Here is a 27,119-nt window from a genome sequence, read left to right as displayed (position 1 = left end):
TTGTCTTTTATAATAAACATTGGGACATTATCTTTCTAATACTGGATTGGTACACGAAAGCTTCATAGATGTCACTTCTTGATCTTGTCTAAGCAATTTCCAAACCTTTAGCTAGCTAAACTACAGATTAATACTCAATGTAATTTTATATTAAATTCTGCATGGAATTGACAGGAATTTAGCGTGTCACAGTGGGAACATGATTCATTTTCGAATCTGCTTTTTCTGTCAAGTTTTAGCCACTAGCTATAGACTAGCGCATAGAGTTTAGCACATCATTTTTCATCAACCCTGTTATGAAAAAAGAAAGTGACATTTTCAAATAAGTTTCAGAACATCAGATCTCCTGATTTTATTTGATGTCAATATCAACATAATGTCCAGAGATTGATTTCAATCTAGTTGGATGTTTTCGGTGGCCGAGCCAAAAACCGCCAGCCGTGGATCAATGAGTCAATGAGAATGTAATGAAATAAATTGGGTTCAGGTTGAATGGGACTTTAAATGGTAAACCTGGATACTGAAATGTCTTTGTAGTAATTTTGTAAATGTATGGTTAGTAATCCTGTTAGCATTTTATAATGCTGTCACATGTCATTAAAGCAAAGCATTCTGAATTTTAAATCTGACCATTTTAGCAGGAATACAATTTACTTTAGGCTTCTGTTCTTATTTGATGTAAAAACGTAAAAACATTATGGTTTTCTGTTTTAGTGAGATCCAAAACATATTTTATGTTTCTGCTTGTCTCATTGTATTAAACTCACTGGCTAGTCTTGGTCGTCTTATCTATGTAATTGCTGACTGAAGTCAATCTCTGGTTCTGTTCATTTTATTTATCCCTTTTCACAATCTATCAGTAGAAAGGGACCCATTGATGGATAGGAAGCAGGGAGTATGATATATGACTTCAGAACATTAAAATTCTTTCAAGAATGATTCAATTCCATTTAGTTTAAATTGATTCTTTAAACAATACTTCGAAATGAAGAAGATGGTCATGTGATTGTTTGGACAATAAACAAGAAATAATCATGATTTAAAAATTTAAGATATATTTCAGAATTATATTAAATAGAGTAACACTCTTTGGCCAGTTTAATAGGAATCTCTTCATGGAATTCATGGAATTATATAATCAACCAGTGCTTAAAGGTGCTGTTTGTGTACTTAATGTTTATATCAGACATCAGAATGATCTTGATTTCAGAGACTTGAATTTGTTTGTTGGTTCCCAGACTGACTGGTTTTGAATGTTTCACATTCTCGTTCAACAGTATCTAGAGTTTACAAAGAATGGTGTGAAAAACAAATACCCAGCTAGCAGCTATTGATGAGAGAAATTAGGAAAATTCAGACTGACAGAAATATCATGAATGATAAAGCTGACAGAAAAACTACAGTAATACAACTAACCACTCTTTATAACCATGGTGATCAGAAAAGCAAAACACAAAGTAATCCTTGGGGTGTGTTGTTGTGTTGAATGGCATGAAACAGCAGAAGACCACAATCAGTACATGATTGGCTGATTGTCTAACTACATTTCTAGGTGTAAAGGTGTTCATAAAGGTGTACATTATTTAAGCAAAACAACAAGTGTTTTATATGTTTCCAAAACAAACTTGGACACCAAATTAATTATTAATTCACTATTACTTATTAATTATTTGATATTTTGACATTTCTACATAAAGAATGTCCTAGGATTGTGTGCCAGTGTGTGTTGTGTCACATTGTCTATTTTTGCTGGTTTTCTTGAGCGGCATTACATAATAACCTCCTGAGAGATGACTGTTGTTCTTTATGTTAATGATTATCAGGGTTAATGCATTTGAATTCTCCTCAATCTGTTTTTTTTTTTAACTCAATACTTCCATCAATCAATATTCCAGAACAATCTTTTGGTTATTTTAACATGGTGTATAATGTTAGCGATGCTTAGACTTTGTATTTAAAGTCCTGCCTACGAATCTTTGGACCCGAAGCAGAGTGTATCAGACGCTCTGGATGATTTTCTGGCATCATTGCCAGTGTGTGCATCTGTGAGTGGGTGTTTATGGCATGTAGGTTCTGTTTCTCAAGGGAAGGAAAACAGAAAATAAGGAAAAATCGGACAAGGCCACCTTGAGCACTCACCTTCAAGAAGAACTTTCACACCTCATTAGTTTTTCCCCCGCTTCAAGCCTTGCTCCAATTCCCCTGTGTATTTAGAAAAATGTCACTGACGGAACGTTTTATGTACTGAAATGTAGAAATCTGCGCCTCCTACAGAAGAGGATTATAAAAATCTAAATTCAAACCGGTGAGCTATGACGGATTATAGGATTCCTTATGATCCATAATAGTGCAGTTTTAATTATATCACCATACCAAAACCTTCTCATGCGTACTTACTGTGAAAAAAAAATCCTTCAGTATCCATTAAATAGGAGCTATTTTATGTTTAAATTCTTATGCAGTATTATTCTTGATACTGTGTATTACCCACAATGCCCTTTGAGTGCTGGTCAGTTTTATGTAGTGGGATTCAAAATGAAATTTTAAAACTGTTGTTTTGTTTTACATTTTAAAGTAGTATAACAATATTATAGAAATGTAAGTTGTAATATATATCAAGTCGGGTCAAGAAGCTCTTATTGTCATTTCCATAACCATATATAGCTGTTGCAGTACACAGTGAAATGAGACGTTTCTCCAGGACCATGGTAATACACAGAACAAATCTTTCATCTGTGCAACCTTGTGAAAACAGTGCAAGAAAAAAAGACAAAAAGACAAAAGATTAAAAGTATTAGAGAGTATTTGGGAGTGTCTGAGTAGTAATGTATACATGAACACATAAATTTCACTGTAAGATATTTCACAATGGTTAAAGTAGAAATGAAATGATTCTCCTGCTGCCTTAAAAATCGTGTCAGCTCAGCTTGAAGATAATCATTGTTTCAACTAAGAAGTAGTCAAGACAATGGACTACTTTAAGTTTCATTTTTACAAACGTATTAAATTGAGGATAATAACCAAAAACTTGTCATGACAATTGGAAATAAAGAGATGAAATAAGTTTAGATAACTTAATGTCCTGAAAAACCTCCTGAAAACACGCCAAATTGGATCTGCTTAATTGCCACAATGTTTAAGCTTACGGAGTCCCATAACATCCAAGCATTACTCCAAACACTATATGTTCTCAGAAATAGGCCATTGTAACCCTGACTCGGATAAAGCAGTTAATGAAGATGGATGAATGAATGTAAATAGACAAAACCAGCATCGTTTGTCAAGCTGAAATTAAGGGATTTTTTTGTAAATGAATTACAGAAGCATTTACATAAAAACATCATGAAAATCAGTTCAGTGGAATATTTGTATCCTAAAAGATTTCCTGTAAATTTATTTTTAACGTAAACCCCAATTTATAGGCATCAGATCGTATAACTGCAGTCTCAGTGCACTTTTTTAATAGATTATAGAGCAGTTAAAAGAAAGTTTTATGAATTAATTACTTGAATGAAGGTTCGTAAATTAAGAAAAACAAGAAATTAAGACATAAAGAAATGGCACCCTATAGAAGGATGAAAGGTTAGTGTGTCTATAGTCTATGCCAGTGTGCTGCAGTGGCAGAGCTGCATTATTGGAAAATTTTGTGTGTTGCGTTTATTACTGTATGTGTTTCTCTCTTTTTCACTCATTCTTTATTTTCACTCTTTAAGATTAGTCTTTTATTAGCCATTACTAAATGTAAATTGGAAGTGCTATAAACACACTTGATAATGTACAGGTGATTTACAGGAAATAATCAACATAATCATGTGAGTATGAAGATAATCAGCATGTTAATGGACGTTTGGTGGGAATATTTATTTCAGTTTGACCTTAGTAAATGATTGATGAGCCCCAAATTCTGTCCCCAAAACAAAACCTGAAACAAACTATTAAATTTAAAATAAAAAATGGCACCCAATTTCCAGAAAATTGAGAAAATCTCTCTCTCCTTTCACTGGCTCGAGTCTGTGCCATCCGCTAGTTCTTGTCCTCATTACAGCCGTTGCTGACACAAGATAATGACATTGACTGTTCTCATTATAGCCTTGTACTGGATGTGAATCTGATCTAGTCCTGCATGTGAAAGTGGCTTAAGATAAAGCTGCCAAATTAAGGCACCTGTCACATTCTGTAAAATGATGCTGTTCTCATGTGAAAGGTTAGAACAATGAAACACAACAATAAGCCATGCCAAACATTTATGGTGTGTAACAAACAGTGAAGATCAATTTCCTGCTCTGTGTGTTGTATCAGATACTCAGCTGTTGTGCTGCATGTTTTTGAATGCTGTCCATATTTATGGAAGTAATTTTGTGTGTGGAAGAGATCAGAGGTTTAAATGTAAACCATGGTTTGCATGCTGTTCCTTCGAAGACGAACATTGTTCTGTGTATCGTTAATCTGAAGTGACGCACGACTCGGGCCGATATATTAAGGCGCAGAGTTTTATTTCACCTGAATGGCAACCGCAGGAATGCAAAGTGGAAAGAAAATATAAACTGCAGAACCTGAAGCACTACCTCTTCATGTATCATGTGATTTTTTTTCTCTTTTATGAAGTCATTTCTTGAGCTAAATTGAGTTGTCAATATTAATCTCAAAATCCCTGTTTCATTTGAAAACAAATCCACAACCAAAACTATCACTAACAAAATTATCAAATTATTCAATGACAACACTGTTTATTTTTATGTCAAATGTTACATTGGATAATCCAATTTAAAGGGTAGGGTTAGAGAAAAAAGGGTAGAGCTAGACTAAGACTTATCTCGAACTATCTAGTTCATATAGTTGTATGCGGACACACTTTTTTTGGATACACCCTGAATAGTAATGAATTATTTGAACAGCAGTCGGATGTAGATAATAAAGACAATAACAATAACTCTAGCTAGTAAGCTGAAGTTCAGTGTAAAGAATAACACCGTCACTTCTGGTCACGTCTCAGTGTTCTCACTGTTATATTATATTTTTACTTTGTATAGTTTGTTCTCTAGCCTGTCAAACGCTCTAGACACAAGTCTGATAGTGTTAGCATGCTAGCCAAAACACAATGCAATAAATATACACAAGGGTGAACAGGCACACTAGATGATTCACTCTCGTCTGACATAACAGAATTTTATAATAAAAAAAAAACAGAGAAACACACAAACATGTCTTGTTAGTCACTAGCCACTACATTGTTAGTCACCATCTTTACCCACTTCACCAAAATGGGGATAAAATTTCATTTGCTAGTTTCCCCAAAGTCCCCAAGAGAACAAATAAATACGTTCATCAAGAACAATGGAAAAGTCCATCATGCCTGATTACATTTTTGTTATTTTTATGGGAGGGGATTTCTTTCAGTCCTCTCAATCCAATTAGTTTACACTCTTACACTATCACAGTTTTTCCCCTCTGATTGGTTGCCTGTCGCTATGTACAGTATGTTGGAGGTTGGATTTTTTTCTTCATTTCTGATGTTAGGGTGTGATGTCATATGAAGTCTGGGTAAAAATAATCCACTAATCCACAGCAGCCCATGATCATCATATTGTATTATATTTAGATCTCCTGGTTCAATAACCTTTTAAAAAAAATCATATTTAACAGAAATTATTCACACTTTAGTTCTAGTCTTTAGACTTGGCGAGTATTATCATGTTACTAATATTTGGGTGATTTATAGAGAAGAGTTTGTACAACAGTTTAGAATACTGCTGTGTAATTTCAGAACACACACACACATAAACACACAGGCTGATGGATGCGAATATGTGTGTGTGCCAAGTGGTCAGTGTGAGTGCATCTGTCTTTTTCTTTTTATCTGTTTCTCCCTCACACAAACTCACACACACACACACACACACACACACACACACACACACACACACACACACACACACACACACACACACACACACACACACACACACACACACTGCTGCAGCTTTGTGGGCTCATTAGCAGCAACAAATTTGTTCGTGACACTAATTACGGCCTCGCAGGAAACGAGAGAGTCAAGGCAAACGAAAAGCATTACATTACTTTTATGTGGCTTGTCTGTAGAATGTGTGTGTGTGTGTGTGTGTGTGTGTGTGTGTGTGTGTGTGTGTGTGTGTGTGTGTGTGTGTGTGTTTGCGTGAGTGTGTGTATTTGGTCTAGAGGGGTTTGTCTTTTTCTCTTTATTGCTGGTGAATGATGATAAGCGCAGGAGCCTTGACAACTCACAGGAGATGTAATCCATCTGTGTCTATTGTCTGATCCCTCACTCCGTGCTGCTCTTTCTATTTGTATCCTCATGCTCTTTTTATAGCCTCAAACCAGAAACCGTGACTGAACCCTTCAATGTTTTTTACATTGTGTGCCGTTTGTGTTTGCATACAGAAGGCAGAACACGCAAGTGTGTGGAAAACGTGTGTGCACCGAGCACATTGTTGTGAATCGATCATACTGTGCATGGATTTTCACAACAATGTGCATGGTGCACACACGTTTTCCACACACTTGCGTGTACTGCCTTCTGTATGCAAACACAATCGGCACACGGAAGGGTTTGGAAACCGTGTGTGCACCAAGCACATTGTTGTGAATCGATCATGCTGTGCTAGGATTTTCACACTATGCATACACAGTAAAACTACCTACTACATTTACACACTATACACACACTATACTTGTCCAATGCACTTGCACGATAAAGTTATCCACTTACAGTACATACGCACAACTGTTGTGCGCTACACTTACACATTATACAGACACCATTACAGCTGTTCACTCACATAAACACTACAACTGCCCCCTACACTTACACAATACAGTTGTACACTAGACATACTACAGTTGCCAAATAGATTTACACAATACATGTACATACAAAACCTGCACACTAATGACCCGCTATGTGCACATCTAATCCGACCTTATGAAGGCTTTTTGTTGGAAAAATCCTCTTGATATAATAATGTAATATGGCTAATATTTAGCAGGTTGTTGGTGTGAACATGTGACAGCAGAGGTGGATGTTATATTGGATTTTGCTTACAGGCCTGAGGAAGAAAGTGTGTAGGAGGATGAGCACAACTCCCCCTCTACACCAGATGTCAAGTGTTAGTGTATTATCAAAAACGCGAGTGTGGCCAGTCTTTCCCCACAGGCAAATGTGAAAATGTGTGTATTACTCACTTAACAACATGATGAAATATTTTTCAGCCAAACTGGCTTCCCTAGAAAACCCACTCATATAAATATAATATTTATCAAATGATGAATTCACATGAAATGTTCACTTGCTTTAAAATGTACACATTTCTATTAGACATCTCACCTCTGTAATTCTAATTATTTAACACTTTCTGTAGCATATGTGACTTCAGTTTAGTGTATGTTCTTTTTCCGTAATGTTCTTACAAACTCAAAAAGATGCTTCGACTCGTTGAAGTGTTGAAGTCTAGTTTAATGTTTGTCACGTTAGTGTTGTTACTGTAGTTCAGCGTACTTTAGTTTCTAGAGCTGAAGCCTTTGCTAGAGTCCTAATTCTTCTGTCAGGTATTCCAAGTTTACAATTACAAGTTTGTTCCTTAGCCAATAAATCAGATCTTTGCCCCATAAACTAAACTAAGTGATTACAATATAATTTTTTTTAAACAGACATGGATTGTGGAACCACCTCCGGTGATCTAGTATTAATTCATACAACAGTGGTGGCCTGATGTGAATGTGTTTAATATTGAAATGAAACCACAGGGTGTATTAGATCACTGCTGACACACTACACTCATTCACTACAATGTATTGTACTACTGCATTACGTATACGGTATATTTGTTCACTAAACCACTACACTCACTCACTACATTTATATTCTACACTTACTACACTTACACACTACACTCGCACACTACATTTACACTTACACACTACAGTCACTCACTACATTTATATTCTACACTTACTACACTTACACACTACACTCGCACACTACATTTACACTTACACACTACAGTCACTCACTACATTTACATTCTAGACTTACTACACTACACTTACTCACTACATTTATATTCTACACTTACACACTACACACACTCACTACATTTACATACTACACTTACTACACTTACACACTACATTTACTCACTACATTTACATTCTACACTTACTACACTTACACACTACACTCGCACACTACATTTACACTTACACACTACAGTCACTCACTACATTTACATTCTAGACTTACTACACTACACTTACTCACTACATTTATATTCTACACTTACACACTACACTTGCACACTACATTTACATTCTACACTTACTACACTTACACACTACATTTACTCACTACATTTACATTCTACACTTACTACACTTACACACTACACTCACACACTACATTTACACTTACACACTACACTTACTCACTACATTTACATTCTACACTTACTACACTTACACACTACACTCACTCACTACATTTACATTCTACACTTACACACTACAATCACTCACTACATTTACATTCTACACTTACTACACTACATTTACTCACTACATTTACATTCTACACTTACTACACTTACACACTACACTCACACACTACATTTACACTTACACACTACACTCACTCACTACATTTATATTCTACACTTACTACACTTACACACTACACTCGCACACTACATTTACACTTACACACTACAGTCACTCACTACATTTACATTCTAGACTTACTACACTACACTTACTCACTACATTTATATTCTACACTTACACACTACACACACTCACTACATTTACATACTACACTTACTACACTTACACACTACACTTGCACACTACATTTACATTCTACACTTACTACACTTACACACTACATTTACTCACTACATTTACATTCTACACTTACACACTACATTTACTCACTACATTTACATTCTACACTTACTACACTACATTTACTCACTACATTTACATTCTACACTTACTACACTTACACACTACACTCACACACTACATTTACACTTACACACTACACTTACTCACTACATTTATATTCTACACTTACTACACTTACACACTACACTCGCACACTACATTTACACTTACACACTACAGTCACTCACTACATTTACATTCTACACTTACTACACTTACACACTACACTCACTCACTACATTTACATTCTACACTTACACACTACAATCACTCACTACATTTACATTCTACACTTACACATTACACTTACTCACTACATTTACATTCTACACTTACTACACTTACACACTACACTCACTCACTACATTTACATTCTACACTTACACACTACACTTACTCACTACATTTACATTCTACACTTACACACTACACTTACACACTACACTTACTCACTACATTTACATTCCACACTTACACACTACACTTACACACTACACTCACTCACTACATTTACATTCTGCACTTACACACTACACTTACTCACTACATTTATATTCTACACTTACACACTACACTTACACACTACAATCACTCACTACATTTACATTCTACACTTACACATTACACTTACTCACTACATTTACATTCTACACTTACTACACTTACACACTACACTCACTCACTACATTTACATTCTACACTTACACACTACACTTACTCACTACATTTATATTCTACACTTACACACTACACTTACGCACTACACTTACTCACTACATTTACATTCTACACTTACACACTACACTTACACACTACACTCACTCACTACATTTACATTCTACACTTACTACACTTACACACTACACTTAGTCACTACATTTACATTTACACATATAGTACACTGTACATGGACAGCAAATACAGCTACATATCAGCTATGCTCTCAGCAGTGTTCAGATTGGGAGGAATCTGCTTCAATAGGCACCATTTTGGGCAGGGATGGACAGGTCTTTTTCATAAGGCAACATTACAGTGCTATTGTAGAATGCTTCATCCACATAAAGTTCAGTGTCAGTGTCATTCCACTTTTAGTACTGGGTAAAATCCTATTGTTCGTAATGGACGCTGTGCCATTTGTTCCCTGAGTGTCTTTTCTGCACTTTGCTTCTTTTTTATTTATTTTTTTTATACCTCTTTCAGATGAGCAGCTCAGAAAATCCTGTAGAAAAAAAAACAGCATGCCCTGAAATCTGCACTCAGATGATGACATTAGTAGAGATCGAGGAATAAAGCGCAGTAACATGATCTCTAAATTGCTTCCATCATTCTGTAAGTGTTCTCACTCGGCTAAGTGGAGAGCAGCACTGCACAAACCGCTCTCACACCCTGATTCTGCAAAGTGACAGGTGGCCCTGGTTAACCAGCACAAGGCTTAGGCTAAATGCAGTCAGTCAATAGCAATCTTAATCATATGACATCGCTATAGTATTTTAGCTAGTTCATGGCAGACTTGACTTCTTTTGTAAATACATACTTTTAGTAGTTAGCAAGCTTGCTAGCAAATTTGAGTAAATACAAAATAAAAGATACCTACAGGTAATATCAATGTTAGCCAGGTTAAATAGGCTCCTAACTAAAAGTATAGTGCTCTAGTTAGCTAAACTATACAGTTGTGTATACATAAAACCAGTATTTTATAATATTCTGGGCATGATTGTTTTTTGTTAATTAATAGACATCAGACTATTTCTAATATTCAACATATGTAGCTGTATTTGCTAATATGGAAATATAAATTTAACTATGTAAATGCCTGAATACATAATCCACAGTCCAGTTTAGATTAGCTCACTCTCACCTGATTTATTTGCCTCACCAGCAATGCTCTGTCTGACCTTTACCTGGGGTTAAACCACAAGTTTCTGACCACAAGTTTGTCTACTGATTTGGATTGTTAATAAATGGCTTGCACTTACATCCATCTGCCTTTGCCTCTGTGACACGTGATGTGAAATTTTTGAGAGTTATTATGTGAATAGATTTCCCAATATGTAAGGAGCTTCTTTGGAAGTGCTGGACCCCAGACGTTTTGCTTTGCCTGACTTTCACAGCCCTTATAACTCTTCATGAAAATAAACGATTTCTGGCTGCTGTGTCATACCATTGTGCTGACTACATGAATTCATGGGTCTGCAACAAAAACAAGGAAAAGAAGAACCTTTTATCTCCTTTAAATGGAAATTGCATTTTAAGCTGTAAAATCGTTGAAAACAGACTTCATAGCACTCTACTTTCGAGTATAACTGATTTCACTCAAAGGCTGATTGTGTGTGTGTGTGTGTGTGTGTGTGTGTGTGTGTGTGTGTGTGTGTGTGTGTGTGTGTGTGTGTGTGTGTGTGTGTGTGTGTATCTGCATACTTAGCAGCACAGCAATCCAAATATGGCTGTTCTCTTGCTCGCACCATTTAACCAATCCGGGGTGTCACATTTTCATATAAACACGTGAAAAGCACTTTGTTTATGAAGCTCAATGGAAACACACTCCAGTGTATTATTCATCATATTCGCCATGTTTACAGTCGTAAACCTGCTTCCCAGCTCTTTGCTGGAACTGAGAAGAGATTGTTAAAAACGGAATGGAAACATCTACATAAAAGCTTGAAGTCATTGCTCTTGTTTTTTTGGATCATTTATGTGTGTGTGTGTGTGTGTGTGTGTGTGTGTGTGTGTGTGTGTGTGTGTGTGTGTGTGTGTGTGTGTGTGTGTGTGTGTGTGTGTGTGTGTAGGTGCAGATTGTCCTATTCAGGTCCAGCCAAGTGTGAAGCACCTTTTGCTTCTTCAGCTTATAGAACAGGATGCACTCTCTCTCTCTCTCTCTCTCTCTCTCTCTCTCTCTCTCTCTCTCTCTCTCTCTCTCTCTCTCTCTCTCTCTCTCTATCTATCTATCTTTCACACTCACTCAGTAACACAAACAAGAACACACATCTGAAGCTATGTTGTGTTACAGCGGTGCTGTAGAGTCTGACACCATTTTAATCAATTGCTGTGAATTATAGTAAAACACTATACCTTTATACTGCAGTGGTTTAATTTCTATATCAAGTCGTGTTTAACCTGTTTAAATGTCAGTCCCATTCCCTCCATGGTTTCCTCTTCCAGCTGTACACACACACACCAGCAATTAGGAGGAACCACTGAGCCTGGATTGTTGACATTAATGATCATTTAGATAAAGAGACGATTGAGGATTTTATTGCTTTTAAATGAGGTTAATGTTAGTCATGTGAACACAATCTACACTACAATGTCTGAGTAAGTGTGTATTGCTCCTTTTTTAATATAGAGAGTGCAGGTCTATTCTTGTGTAAGCACAATGCTGATGTCTGTACACATCAAAGTTTGATCTGAGCTACACGTCTGTAGTGACCATAATTGATTCATACGAGATAAACGGTCTCTTTGTAAATCTCATTATAAGCTCTTATTGTAGTGCTTGTGGCCATGCGATCATTAGCAGGTCACATGACTATATCATTAATGTATGGCATTACATGTGCTAAGAGCTCCATAACTTACCTTCAGCATTAGATGATTTAAGAAAATCATCCCAGAGTCTTTATACTGAACAAATAGCATAAAATAAAGAATAAGCAATCTTTACAACATGTCAGTGTATTCCTAATTTTAATAGAAGGTAAAATATGCCGTTTGTGTATGTGCAGCCTGTCAAATAATTACTGATTGCCAGAGAGCTTATAATTATGTTCCCTTTATTATTGTATCTATGTAAAACAAATTCAGTCTGAATTTATTGACTTATTACCATATCTATCTATAGATAGATAGATAGATAGATAGATAGATAGATAGATAGATAGATAGATAGATAGATAGATAGATAGATAGATAGATAGATGCCCCATCTATCTATCTATCTATCTATCTATCTATCTATCTATCTATCTATCTATCTATCTATCTATCTATCTATCTATCTATCTATCTATCTAGAGATAGATATGGTAATTTTGGGTGAAGAGATTATTGCCCTTAATTTTGGGCAAGTTTCACACTTTTCCATGCTTTTTTAGATGTAGTTGGGGATGCAAACTTTGTCTGAAACATGTGAAACCTGGATAATGATATTACCTCATGCACAGTTGAAGGTACGACTTAAGAACAATCAAATCAAGTTGCTAGACTGTATGCTGGATGACTCCATGTTGTTGATTCTCAACTGTCTATTACAGGGTTATTTGAACAATATAAAGAAAAGTAGGTACACAAAGGAAATGATTTATCTGATTTATTTCCGTTATCATGTAGGAAGCGTTTATTTTTGCGAGCACGGTTTGGGTCAGCTTGTCCGGCTTCTAGAAAAGTGTCAGTGCAAATCAATACAAGGTATTTCTGACTGAACATCTATCCTAAACATTTTTATCTTGATGGATGTGGTCTCTTCCAGGAAGACTCCTCCCCCTATCATGCTAGAGTGTATGAGGACTCACTGAATGTTGTGGAGAGGATGTAATTAATGATTATGATATGCCATGACCTTCTCAGTCACCAGATTTCAAAACAACCAAAAACTTTTGGAGCAATGTGTCAGTGAACAAACATAAAAAAAAACTTTTTTCGGCAAGAACACTGTCCATTTATCCAGTTCGGTTCTGGGATTTGTAGAATCTGTGCTGAGGTGAATTTAAGGTGTTCACGTGGCTTACAAACACAGTGTTGTTTTCCCTTATCTTTGTGACCTGTAGCTTAGCTTAAGTTCTGTATCAGATAAAACATTTAAAAAAATAAGGTATCTTAGACAGATTTTAATTATTTTGTTTAAACGGTAGCAATTAGTTACAGTCAGCTTGCAACTTCTGAAGCATTAGTGCCAGCTCCTGGATACTGAGGAAAAACAATTAGTGTTAGCTAAAATCAAGTATTAGCATTAGCAGGGCTTTTTCCAGTAAGGTTCTCTTTCCAGTAAGTGACTTTCTAGCTTTTTCCTTTATCTGAAGTTCCTTTCATGTTCTGTGAATGGGCAGCTTTGAAGTCAAGTGTGTTAATGAGGCTCTTTTAAAATTCAGAACACACACAATGCATCTGATTCATCAGGGTTCATTTTACACGCTGTGCTATTCTAATTAGCATTATCCTAATTGTGCACTCTCTCTCTCTCTCTCTCTCTCTCTCTCTCTCTCTCTCTCTCTCTCTCTCTCTATATATATATATATATATATATATATATATATATATATATATATATATATATATATATACACACACACACACACACACACACACACACACACACACACACACACACACACTTAAGCACATACTAAAGCACAATTAGCTTTAGGAAAGTAAGTCTTAGCATCTGGCTTGGCTTGAAGGTAAACACATATTGTCATCGAATGTGGAATTTGAATTGAATTGAAGAGTAAGTCTAGTTGCGATACATTAAACAACCACATAATCAACAAGATGCAAAAACCAGCCATGTTAGCATAAGCTATTGCTTTATTTTTAATTGTGGAATTGTATGAGCAATTGTTAAGCTCAATGATATCTAGCTTTAAGATGATTTTAACAACAGAATTCATGTAATTTAGTTACAGTCACCAAATAAAAAATGTAAGAAGAGAGTGAGGGAGAGAGAGAGAGAGAGAGAGAGAGAGAGAGAGAGAGAGAGAGAGAGAGAGAGAGAGAGAGAGTGTGTACTTATACACCTTGTCCATACTAAGTGAGGACCAGAATGGAATCATATCAGAGACATCATTACTCTCCCATGCCTCAGTAACCTTCACTTCTAACAAAGTATCCTACACACTGTAAAAAAAAAAAATCTTTCTTTCAGATCCTATAGTGTTTTTCATCATGACCTTTCTCTTCTCTTGGATTTTGCCTTCAAAGCAAATAGCTAACCACTGATCCATAAAACATCGAACCCAGAAAGACAAACACATCTGAGTGACCAAGTCTCGTACCACAAGTCTCATATCTTATAAATATTATAGTTCTGCACTTAGTGAGAGTATGAAGCGGACACGTTCCCGAAAACTGTGACGAGTTTTAATGTGCACTTTAATCCAAAGTAAATGACGTTCAAATGCTTTCCGTGAACAATATGGCTTCATTTTGGAGTAAATGGATGTTGTGTTAGGAAGATAGCTAACTCTATACGATCTGAGAAAATTTATGTAGAAACCAAGTGTAAGCGTTGAAGCCTGTTCATTTCTGATCTTTGTTCTCTAGCTGTTAAAATTGTCATGAAATCTGAATTTTGTCGCCTGCAGTATCAGAGCATTCGCATGTGACCCGTCTGTATGGTAATACAGAGTTTATGCGTCTTCTCCGTCTTCTTCTGGAGTAGATGTCGGTGTTACTTTGGTGACGTGATTGCAGAAGCTTCACACACTTTGTCCCAAACCTAGCAGCTGGACGAGCATTCAGCTTCTCAGAACACTTAAATAACTTTTCACTGAAAACACATAGAATGCGTTAGTGGCACAAGAACCTTGTTATTATGTTTATTCAGGAAGGAAAAGTCTTGTGTAACATTTTTAATGGACCCCTTTGTGTCCCTTGTGTTTCATGGACATAGTTTACAATTGTAATTTGATTTCATGTTTAATCGATGACGGCATCAATTTTGGCCTGGTAATTTCTTTTTAACGTTCTATAACTTATTAACTGCTTAATTAACAAACTCATTATTGAACTGATGGAAATGCCAACATTTTATTTCACCATATAACTTTTTTTTTTTTTACATATTTCTTTTAGCATTTTAACTTTATTTAGCTAGGTGTACTTCTTAATTAAGTGTAAAATACTCTAGATGTCCTTTTCATTCTTGAACAGTGCTTCTGGAACTCTAACGTTTTTTTCTCTATGTGGTCGGATTAACGTCTCTGTTGCGGCTGCGTCTGAATCCTAATGCACTCCCATATAGCTTTTCGCCCACTGACATCAAGATATGCCCTAATATTCCTGCACTTAGAGGTTCTCTTAAACCACATTCCTGTAGGAACGCAGACTCCCTGTGCATATCGGCTAATGCTAATACGAACAGGTTTACTCTAAGTAGCACTCACCACTACTTTAAGCAGCACCCACTTATGTGTAATGAAATGTGGGACAGTTGGAGATCTTTGTAAAGAAATTACACACATTATCTACTCTAAAATGATCTACTCTGGTCATTAGTGTGGTTGTTTAAAGAAAAAAACTCAGTTCTTTCTGCATCTGCATTATTGTCATTATTTGAGATTTCTTATTTTTTATTATATGAAGCTTTGTGAATAAAGTTGGTGCCTTACAGCTTAGGCTTCTTGTCTGTCTATGGGTTTTCTCTGGGTTCTCTAGTTTGCTCCCATCTCCTGAAACCATCACAGTTGTTGTTCTGGCTAAAATAAGTTGCACTGTGAATTTTTGTGCAATCAAAGGGTGAATTCCCACCTCACATATAGTTTTCTCCAGCTTCAGCTCTAGGATAAAGCAGTTATTTATGATTAATGATCACGTATAATGATCAAGCCTGCTGGGTGACCATATAGCAGACTTAGACTGAAAGGGGTTTTTTTTGGCACTTGGTGAGTTACACTTTGTTGTTGTTGTTGTTTTTTGCTACCAGAAACATACAGAACACAAAGTGACTCACCAATAATGTGAAAACAAAACAGCGGAGGAATTTCCCATTTTTTAGAATTGCTAGAGAGGGGTACAGACATATTGTGAAGGTTACAATAAGCTCTGCTCCATGGGCTTTAGAAATGATAGACTTTGAATCAGTAAGTAAACCGGTCCATGGTTCCCTTGGCAGTAATACAGTATGCATACAGTTTCTTGGTTCCTAAAAAAGATCCTGCAGCAGGAACAGATCTTTATTTATAAAATTCCTGGAAAAGAAGCATAGTCACATAACACAAATCACTCTTTCTCTCTCTCGCACTCTCTCTCTCTTGCTCTCTGTCTCTCTCGCTCAAATTTTTATATCCTGGTGGCAACCAAATGTTCACTCAAGGATACAGTATCATGACCATCACAGCTATGTCTGGTTCCTTCCAAAACTCTGCACAATTGTAGAGAATGCCTCTGTATGCTTTTATCAATACAATTTCAAATCAAATCAAATCAAATCAAAGTTTATTTATAGAGCACCTTTTTAAAACAGCAAGTGTTCTCCAAAGTGCTATACAAACAATATAAAACAAACAATACAACTAAAAGGAATAAAATATTATTATTAATAATAATAATAATAATAATAATAATAATAATAATAATAATAATAATAATAATAAAATAAAATAAAAACTAAATAAAAGTAATAAAAATGCAATAAATACAATAATAATTAGTAACACACACTAAAAAGAACTCCTAACAGGTAACTCTCATACTGCGTTGTATGCTGCACCATACAAATATGTTTTTAAATGTGATTTAAAAACAGCAAGTGAAGCAGCCTTCCTTATGTACAAAGGCAAATTATTCCAGAGTTTGGGGGCCGCTACTGCAAAGGCACGGTCACCTCTGCTCTTTAATCTTGCGTTGGGGGATACTAAAAGCAGTTGCCCAGCAGACCTAAGTGCTCTGGATGGAGCATATGGCTTTAATAGGTCTGAAAGATACATAGGACCAATATTATTTAATAATTTAAAAAATAAAAGCAAAATCTAAAAGTAAAATCTTCCCTTCACTGCAATGAAGAGGCTCAAACCTTTTCCATCAAGACAATGCTCCAGTGCACAAAGCATAGTCCATGAAGGCATCATTTCCTAAGGAACCTGAGTGTTCTGTACAGACCCCTGACCTCAACTCCACTGAACACCTTTAGGATGAACTGGAACACTGACTGACCACAACATCAGCACCCGATCTCACTAATGCTCTTGTCCCTGAATGAATAGATCCCCAAAGCCTCGCTCCAAAATCTTTTTTAAAAGATTAGAACTTATTATAACAGCAAAAGGGAAGTAACTCTGGAATGGGATGTTCAAACAAACACATGTTGATGTGTCTACAAACTTTTTGCCATATAGTGTAGATGCAATCAGAAATCAAATCACAATTCTAAATCAAAGTTCCTTTTACTGAGAATGTAAACATGAGAAAAAAATGAAAAAATACTTCTGGCTAGATGACAATATGTTAATTAATAACATATCCACTATTTCAGCTTATCTTAAAAATCATGGTTTGATCTGTACAGTGTTTTTTTCTTGTAGTTGTCCAGAATTGAAATGTAAAAAAATCAATATTCACAAAGAAAAAATAATGAGATAAATCAGATATTTTCCCTGCAGCCATTTCACTCACTGGGACTCAGACAGACCGTAATAATAGAATGTAATCAACACTAAATTAATACGGTTTATTATATATATATTTTTTAAATCCAGTCAGTTTCTTTAAACATTCTGGCAGTTTTAATTAATGAAACCAGTCCTTTCTCATTACAATTGAAGCAAAATGATAAAAATTTTGGATCTAATACAGTGATCAATAAAGCTATTGCGGTGCTTGAGGCTTTAATGGATAAAAAAAAAAGTCACAGGATTGTGTGTAATAATAAATAATGCTATAGGCAACCTGACAATTTTTTCCTCTCCGTCTCTCTGCAGATCTTGGCCATCATCTCCATCCTCTTTATCATCCTCTCCACTATCGCCTTGTCCCTGAACACGCTACCTGAGCTCCAGGTGACAGATGAATATGGGCAGGCAAATGATAACCCTCAGCTGGCACACATCGAGGCTGTCTGCATCGCCTGGTTCACCATGGAGTACCTGCTGCGTTTCCTTTCTTCACCCAACAAGTGGAAATTCTTTAAAGGACCTCTAAATGTGATTGATTTGTTAGCCATCTTACCTTACTATGTCACTATATTTCTGACCGAGTCGAACAAGAGCGTCCTGCAGTTCCAGAACGTGCGGCGTGTCGTCCAGATTTTTCGCATCATGAGAATCTTGAGGATCCTTAAGCTAGCCAGGCATTCAACCGGACTCCAGTCACTTGGCTTTACTCTCAGGCGGAGCTATAATGAGCTCGGCCTGCTCATACTGTTCTTAGCGATGGGAATTATGATATTCTCAAGCTTGGTGTTTTTTGCAGAGAAAGACGAAGATGCAACAAAATTTACGAGTATACCAGCTTCATTCTGGTGGGCCACTATCACCATGACAACCGTTGGATATGGGGATATCTATCCACAGACTCTGCTTGGTAAAATAGTCGGCGGGCTTTGCTGCATCGCAGGCGTATTGGTGATCGCTTTACCGATTCCCATCATCGTCAATAACTTCTCCGAGTTCTACAAGGAGCAAAAACGTCAGGAGAAAGCCATCAAGAGACGAGAGGCATTAGAAAGAGCCAAGAGGAACGGCAGCATTGTCTCAATGAACCTGAAAGACGCATTTGCCAGGAGCATGGAGTTAATGGACGTTGTGGTGGAGAAAAGTGAAGAAAAACCTTCCTTCGATAATCACCTGTCTCCAAATCGCTGGGGAATTCCGAAGCGTGCTTCCTCGGATGCCAGCTTTAGAACGTTTGATAGAAAGATGGGATCACGGGAGTGTTTTAAGAGCTCAAGTCCACAGCACCTTAATGTGCAGAAACTAGAAGAAATATACAACCAGATGAGCAAGACACGATCCTTATCAGATCTCAACAAAAATCTGAGTGCTGCTGGGTCAAAGCAGGATGCACAGAATGCCAAATCTAATCGACAACGGAATAGACCTGTTTCAGATATACCACAAATGACGAGCATTGACAACTTTGCGAGCTGCACTGCTGAACTCGGAGGAGCCAACAAGTCTATCCCTTCTTCTAACACGGCAGCTCAGCTTGAGCAAAATCAGACTGAAGTGCCTCCACTTTGCTACAAGAACTCATCATCAGACACACCCAAAATCAGCCCAGAAGAGGATGAACAGTTTGATTACAGGTCTAAAAACCTAGTTAACCAGGTAGCATCCAAAGATGATGATGAGTGCGTTGTGGAGAACACCACAAGTTTGGTGACAAGTGGTACTCCAGTTGAGACAACCTTCCAAATTAGTCCTGAACGGAGAAGCCAATTCAATTACTCACCAAGTCATGAAATAATATATAACAAAGCTATTGTGGACAACGAAACATTTTTAATTCAGAGTGTTGACCCAGACATTACTGTACATTTTCTAGGAAAATCAGATCCTCTAACACCCCCAAGCACTTCCTCTGCTCAGGAACTCAGCATCAGTTTTATGGAAGACAACGACTCACTAAAGCAACAGTGCTCACCACTTTTTGCAGAATCAGTAACTTTCGCTAGAATCTCAGAACAAGGACAAATCGTTTCTCCAAAGCTTCCGGTTGGTGAATTCCATCCAAATGAGACTTTATCGCTTCTTGAGGAACACGAGCGAGCGTCCACGGAGGAGGACATTGCTGGCACTTTGGATCGTTCTCTGAAACTTACTGCACAAAACTGCACTCAGGATGAAGTAGATGACACCGCAGAGGGAAAAACTGAAAGCAACCAAAGTGGACACAAAGTAGAGAATCACATGTTTATGCCAGAGATTCATCTCATGCCTGGAGATGGGGATATTTCACAAACTAGCATGTGAATCAGTGGAAGGTGGAGAAAAAAAGCATGGAGGTGTAGCAAAAGATATTCTTTGCATGGCATGAAAATGAAAAGGTCATTATAATTGTGGCATTGTCTGCAGGAAAACAGTCTTCATGGGGGAAAAAACGTATTTATTAAAAATAAATAAATAAATAAATAAAATTAAGATCCTGCTGATTTATACAGACTCAATGACGGACAAGAAAGTGCAGAGAAAGAGCATGCATTAAAAACATACGTTTACGGTGCTTAGTTTGCTAAAAGCGCTTCACTGTAAATACACTGAGGACTGAATGATGCACACAGACACAGAGGACAAGTGCAACTCAAATCCAACTTATTTATTAATACCGTGCTTCAAAGACTGAAAAGTTGCAAAACAGCAACGTACTGAAACATATCATTACACAGTAATGCAATGTGTACCATGACAGAGCTGTCTTTTTTCTTTTTTTTTTTAAGAGTATTGTCTGTGATACAAGCAACATTTTGACTGGTAATTTGCAATTTGACTTGCAAATTCAGATTTAATGACCAGAAATGAACGGTCACGCCTGTTCAGAAATACTTATACGAGCAGATTTTCTTACTTAGCCAGCTAGCTAGTTCGGGATGTCAATGAATGTTATGCTAGCACATCAGACAGCTAGCATAAGTCAGATTTTGAATGTGAATGATCATGTTTGACAGACATTTTTTAGCAACACTAAAGATGACCATGATAAATTGTTAATGTAATTCTGTATATCTCACCTGTTCTCATTTTCCACTCACTTATGCTAGCTAGCTTTATAGATAGCTTCATTTCTAGTTATAGCGGCTAGCATAACGCTGAGCAGGAGAAGTAATACTGAACTAGTAGAAATTTTAAATAGACACATGGACAGCTTCAATTAGTTTTTATAAACTGAACCTTTATATGCCGTTAAAAAGTTTGAATGTAATCTCACTCACTGCCCACTTTATTAGGTACACCTGCAGTATATTCCTGGAGTTATACAATCAGCCAATACTGCGGCAGCAGTGCAATGTACTGTATATAAATCACGAATACACGCATCAAGAGCTTCAGTTAACATTTAAATTAAACAGCAGAATGCAGAGAAGTGGGATCTCTGTGACTTGGTTTGGGTGTTAGTATCAGATGGGCTGGTTTGAGTATTCTAGAAACGGCTGATAAGAGATTTTCACATACAGTACAACAGTCTCTAAAGTTTATACAGAATGAAGAGGTTCATCCAGTTTGAAGAGGGACACAAAGGCTATACAATGACTCAAATTACAGCTCTGAACAACCATGATGTGACATTGAGGTGGCTCACTGAAAACTTTACAGCTGAAGATATGAACACAATGGCTGTTTTTCTGATCTTCAGCTGTTCAGGCTGGGTGTCTCTGCACTCTGTGTAGTCTCAGAGTCCTGTTTTTGACTAACAGGAGTGGAAAAACCTGCTCATCTGGTTGTAAAGAGTGATAAATTAACATCCCAGTCTATGATCTCTCTCTACTGATCATTCTGTTTTATCCTTGTTTTTTGTTTTTCACACCATTCTGGGTAAATTCTAGAGACTGTTGTATGTGGAAATCCCAAGAAAACCCAACTGTTGAGCAAATCCAAACAATGTCATGGTCAAAGTCACTGAGATTATATTTTTTCCCTCATTCTGATGTTTCATGCACACATTTTTAATAAGTGGTCTTGATCTGTATCCGTATGATTTTATACATTGTGCAGCAGAGGGATGACTGGATAACTGCACTGACACTGAACATGCAGGTGTAAACATGTTCTAATTAACGTCTGTTAGTTACGTATGTTCTGGTCATTAAATCTTATTTTTGCTTTACATATATATTTTATTTCACTAATAATAATAATAATAATAATAATAATAATAATAATAATAATAATAATAATAATAATAATAATAATACAAAAACTAGGACCGAAAAGCCATATTTTAAAATTTTTATTTTAATTTTCATGAATTTCACAGAATTATGCTTCCAAAGTTTTTTTCTTATTACTGCGTCTTTTTATCACCAGTCTGAAGCCGGTTCTGGTTTGGTTCTCCAACAAACCTTTTTAAAAGGCAGAATGAGTTTGAGAACCAAACCATGCCATCATTTAATGTGATTGTTGTTTGACTTTTTTTTAAACGTTATTTAAAACTTATTTTTTAGTCTACACAGCAAACAAATATTGCCATAGCGGACTCTGTCACAAAACCGGACAGACAGCTACATTCTTTGATTGTTTATGATTCGGTTAGCATTAGCACTAGCAATGTATCCCCCCATCAATTTGGTTATTGCCAGTAAAGTGTTTCATCGTCAGACCGCAAATTGTGAAATTGATTTCACACTTTGTGTCAAACATATTATTCACATTATCATCTTGTATTCATGGATAATTTCATGCAAACACCTCTGTTGTCATAGTGACTAAACATCCTCCAGTTTGTCAGGTGTTCTCTTCCTGTCTTCAATGCTGTTTTTAATGTACACTTGTTGACTTCCCCTCATGACTCGTAGTTAGTCTAGTGTTCGTTCTCTTGTTTACAGCTTCATTTAACAGAACTGTTGAAGACTGGTGCAAGGTCTTCTGGGTAAATTGTTTTCCTGATGTTTACAGTTATGTTATCTGGATCCCTCATCTAATGCTCTTCTAATCAACAAGCTAACCAACTAATTGTAGTTCAAAAAAACGGGACTTAACCAAGGGGAAGTGGACAAAAAGTGTGTTAAAAAGAGAATTGGAACTCTCCAGCAACATATAGATGAAAGTATATACATATTTATTTATTTATTTATTTATTGTTTTTAAGTATAATCATCATCACATGAACTAAAAGGATTTCAGTAAGATTGAAACCCGATTTACTTTTCACGTTGCCTTCATTCAAATGTTATTGTATGTCATTTTTATCATATGAATTGAAATTTACATTTTTTTAGGCTTGTGTACAAAGAAAGATGAATTTTAAAGGTTTTTAGTAAACGGACGGAAAGTGCAATACTGTCATTCTGCAAATCTATGCAGGCCAAGAAAAAAATACTGCACTTTATTTTACAGTTTAATGTACAGGCAGACAAATACACATGTATTTTCCAAATATATATCTTTAATATTAAAATAAACAGTGTTACTACAGGTCAAAAATAAGATTTTACATTAGTCTGACTCAGATATAAACCTTCAAAACAGCAGATATGGGCCTTTATAATCATGTAAAAATGAAGTTAAAAACATGAGAATGATCTAGAAATGCAACAGGCGAACTATATTATGTTTTTGTGAACAAACACTGTCGATACTTCTATTTTTTCTAAACCGTTTTCCTGGTTGAAATGAAGCTCGCCTGTTCCTAAATAAATCATGTTATTAACGGAAAGGCTGATCAGTTTTTTTTGTTCATAGCTCTGTACAGAAAAAATACCAAACTACTTTTTATATGAATAAATCAGGTCTTTCATTGAGAGATAATAAAAAATAATCTATGAGTTCTCAGGTTTTCTACAAAACAAACCTACGACTAGTGTGTATTTTTCCTTATTTACAGATAATGATGTCATTTAGGTCTCTTGTTAAACAGGTACGTGTTTATGTCTAGGCAGAGAGCGAAACGTTATAACATTAGGCCATAGACATTATACTCATCGCACATGGGAATGTATTTACTCTAAATATTCATCTTTACTGTAAACCTATATCATAAATATCCATCACTGCATCACATGGATTCACTTTATCTCATTAAGATTCGATGTATAGTCAGCAGGACTTTATCTCACTTTGAGGTCACGAATGGTCTGCGTAACTCTATATATGCATTCTATATTATTTCTAAATTGAAAAGATGGTCCGTGCATAATAATTAAAATACGTAGTAATAAACAAACAAAAATGTTAACCGAATCACAGCTCAACAAATGAGTGCTACATAAACAAACGAAAACTTATAAAGCTTTCCCGAGGTTAAAAAGAAGTAGGAATTCTTTATTTCTCTGATTAAACCTGCTTTTTCACTGGATGCCTATGAATTAAAAAAAACACTAAGGTTAAAGTTTATTTTACGTCATTTTACGGCGCTGTAAAAATAATATTTTAAAATAATTTATGATAAAGCAAATCTATCAATCTCATCCTTAGTTCGGGGAAGGAAGAAAATGACTTCTTCAAGAATAATACATATAAAACATTTTAAATAAATGATCAGCTGTCCTTATGGTACACACTTCAACTCACTACTCAAAATATTGCCTACCAATGTGTAAGCGTAATGCCTCCTTCAATGGACAAAGCGAATACAGGGGAAATGATCGTAGTGTATATGAAACTTTCTTGATATATAACAGATTATTTCATTTCTACAAGCCTCAATAAACAACAACAACAACAACAACAAAAACAATACTACTACTACTACTACTACTACTACTACTACTACTACTAATAATAATAATAATAATAATAATAATAATAATAATATGTAGATTGACTGGAAATAATGTAGACTGACAAGAAATAGTGTAGTTTGACCTGATGTTCCTTTATTCTCTAGTAGCAAAAAACGTTCAGATATCTATATTAAGGTATTAATAGTGAGCAAAAATAATAGTAGCTCAAAAAATATCCATTTGTCAATATGATACTAGCATAAAAATAGGAGCAGGTTTTGGATCATCACATATGGAATCACAGTTATTATCTATTCCTCTGTAACGTAACGCTATATTAGATACAGTTATCACGATATAAAATCATACTGCCATATCATCACACTCCTATTTTAAATATGTAGTAATAGTAAGGGTGTTTGTTTGGGACATAGCCACTTGACCAGGAAAACTGCATTGTGAATGCTTTGCACATGCTATTATATAGTAGGGTGGCATTTGGGACGTGGCCCAGCACCTGGAAAACACTGCTAATGTGTGAAGTTATTATCTCTACTGCTATAGTGCAGCTAGTTCAGATTTCCATTAACACGGTATAAAAAATATTATTCCAGCCCTGTATTTTATCACTGTGCCATTTCAAACACCGAACATTTCATTCTCACCTTTTATTTTCGTACTTTCTTTTGATTTGATTTTTTTTTGAAGAAAGAGGAAACTAAAGAAAGAGCTCACTGTGATACTGTAATGTTCTCTTCAAAATGTTATTTTCCAAAATGAGATGACACGAGATGTCTTTCAAACTTTTAATATAAAATCTCCTCCTGTTTTTACGATTTCTTACGATGAAGGGAATAGCAGATCACCAATGATCTGTGAGCTAATGCATGTTCTTTCATTACATTTTTTTTTTTTGGTGAAACTCTTAAGCCATGATAATAAATGTGTGCTTTTGTTTTGCATTGGAAGAAATGTTGGTCTGTGTAAAATCCTTTTCTTATTGGATCTGCCTCTTTTTTGGGCCGGATTTTGGTTGTTGATTTGTTTGGGTGAAATGTTTGTCCGTGTCTCTGCACACATCAGCATGTTGGACTCATGATCACTTTGTTATGGGACATGTGTGTCGCCCTTTCTGTGCGTTAGAGAGCGGTGTTCCTTGTTATGTCTGTCCTAAGCATATGCAGAATAAAGAATAAATATGTATATAACTCACTGTGTGTGTTCCTGCTTATATCTCTATTGAAAAATAATAATAGTGTCTCAAATTTTTCATTTGAATTCAAGAGTCTTCCTGAATGTCTACTAAAACCGACTCTTCCTTACTTCCTGACACTAAAAACAGACTGTTCCTCAAATCCTGCTTCACTTCTAGTCACAAAAGGTGACTCTTCCTCACTTCGCGGCAATAAAATCGGACTGTTCTTCATATCCTATCTCTCGCCCGCTCACAAAAAGTGATTCTTCCTCACTTCCTACCGGGTATTAACATATTAATTAAAAGTGGGATTAATATAAGAATAAAACTGATATTAACTTTATAAGTGGAATAACACATAACTACAGCAATAAAAGCAAAATGTACATAAAAATGCAAATAATACATAAAATAAACATGAAACAAATTAAACTGTAAGTAAACAATATTAATGTCAAAAATTCAATTTCAAAGATGAAAGTAAAAAAGGTGAAATATATACATTAAAATTGTAATAATAAATAACATAAGGCAATACTTAACATAAAGATGGAATAATGCATAAAACTTGAGAATATATATAAGAACAGTAAAGTTTCACAGTGTAAAAGATTTTAGTTACAATTAAGTAACCCATTTTAATAAGTTTAATAACAGCGGTGATCACTGCCACCTAGCGGTAATTTAGATATCAGCGGATTTATTTCATTGACAAAAAAACATTGAAATAATAATTAAAAATCTTTTAAGGATTATAAACAATGCGTTAGACTACTCATCAGAAGGTCATGGGTTCGAATCCCTGGAAACATTCCCCTCTCCTGCACCCCCCTCCCTCTTTTTCCTTCTTCTTCCCCCCCTCCAGGAACTCCCTTTTGCCCTGGCTTTAGCTCAGTGGTTAAGGTGTTGGACCACTGACCACAAGGT

The 27,119-nt window shown here is 35.8% G+C and overlaps 1 protein-coding gene across 3 annotated transcripts in view; it reads left to right on the top strand.

The window, feature by feature from the left end:
- The window catches only part of kcnb2b (potassium voltage-gated channel subfamily B member 2b), an 86,066-nt gene extending 59,857 nt beyond the window's left edge, over positions 1-26,209 (top strand). For all 3 annotated transcript variants that reach the window (XM_027174197.2, XM_047808820.1, XM_047808819.1), the window contains exon 4: positions 18,603-26,209. In XM_027174197.2, coding sequence (XP_027029998.1) covers positions 18,603-20,594 — 1,992 coding nt within the window. In that variant the 3' untranslated portion in view covers positions 20,595-26,209. The remainder of the gene's footprint in view (positions 1-18,602) is intronic.
- The last annotated feature ends 910 nt before the right edge of the window (positions 26,210-27,119 follow it).

The sequence above is a fragment of the Tachysurus fulvidraco genome, chromosome 25 (genome assembly GCF_022655615.1).
Source record: "Tachysurus fulvidraco isolate hzauxx_2018 chromosome 25, HZAU_PFXX_2.0, whole genome shotgun sequence".
NCBI lineage: Eukaryota > Metazoa > Chordata > Actinopteri > Siluriformes > Bagridae > Tachysurus > Tachysurus fulvidraco.
The sequence above is the reverse complement of the archived record's forward strand: the minus strand, read 5'-3'. Positions and strand labels throughout refer to the sequence as shown.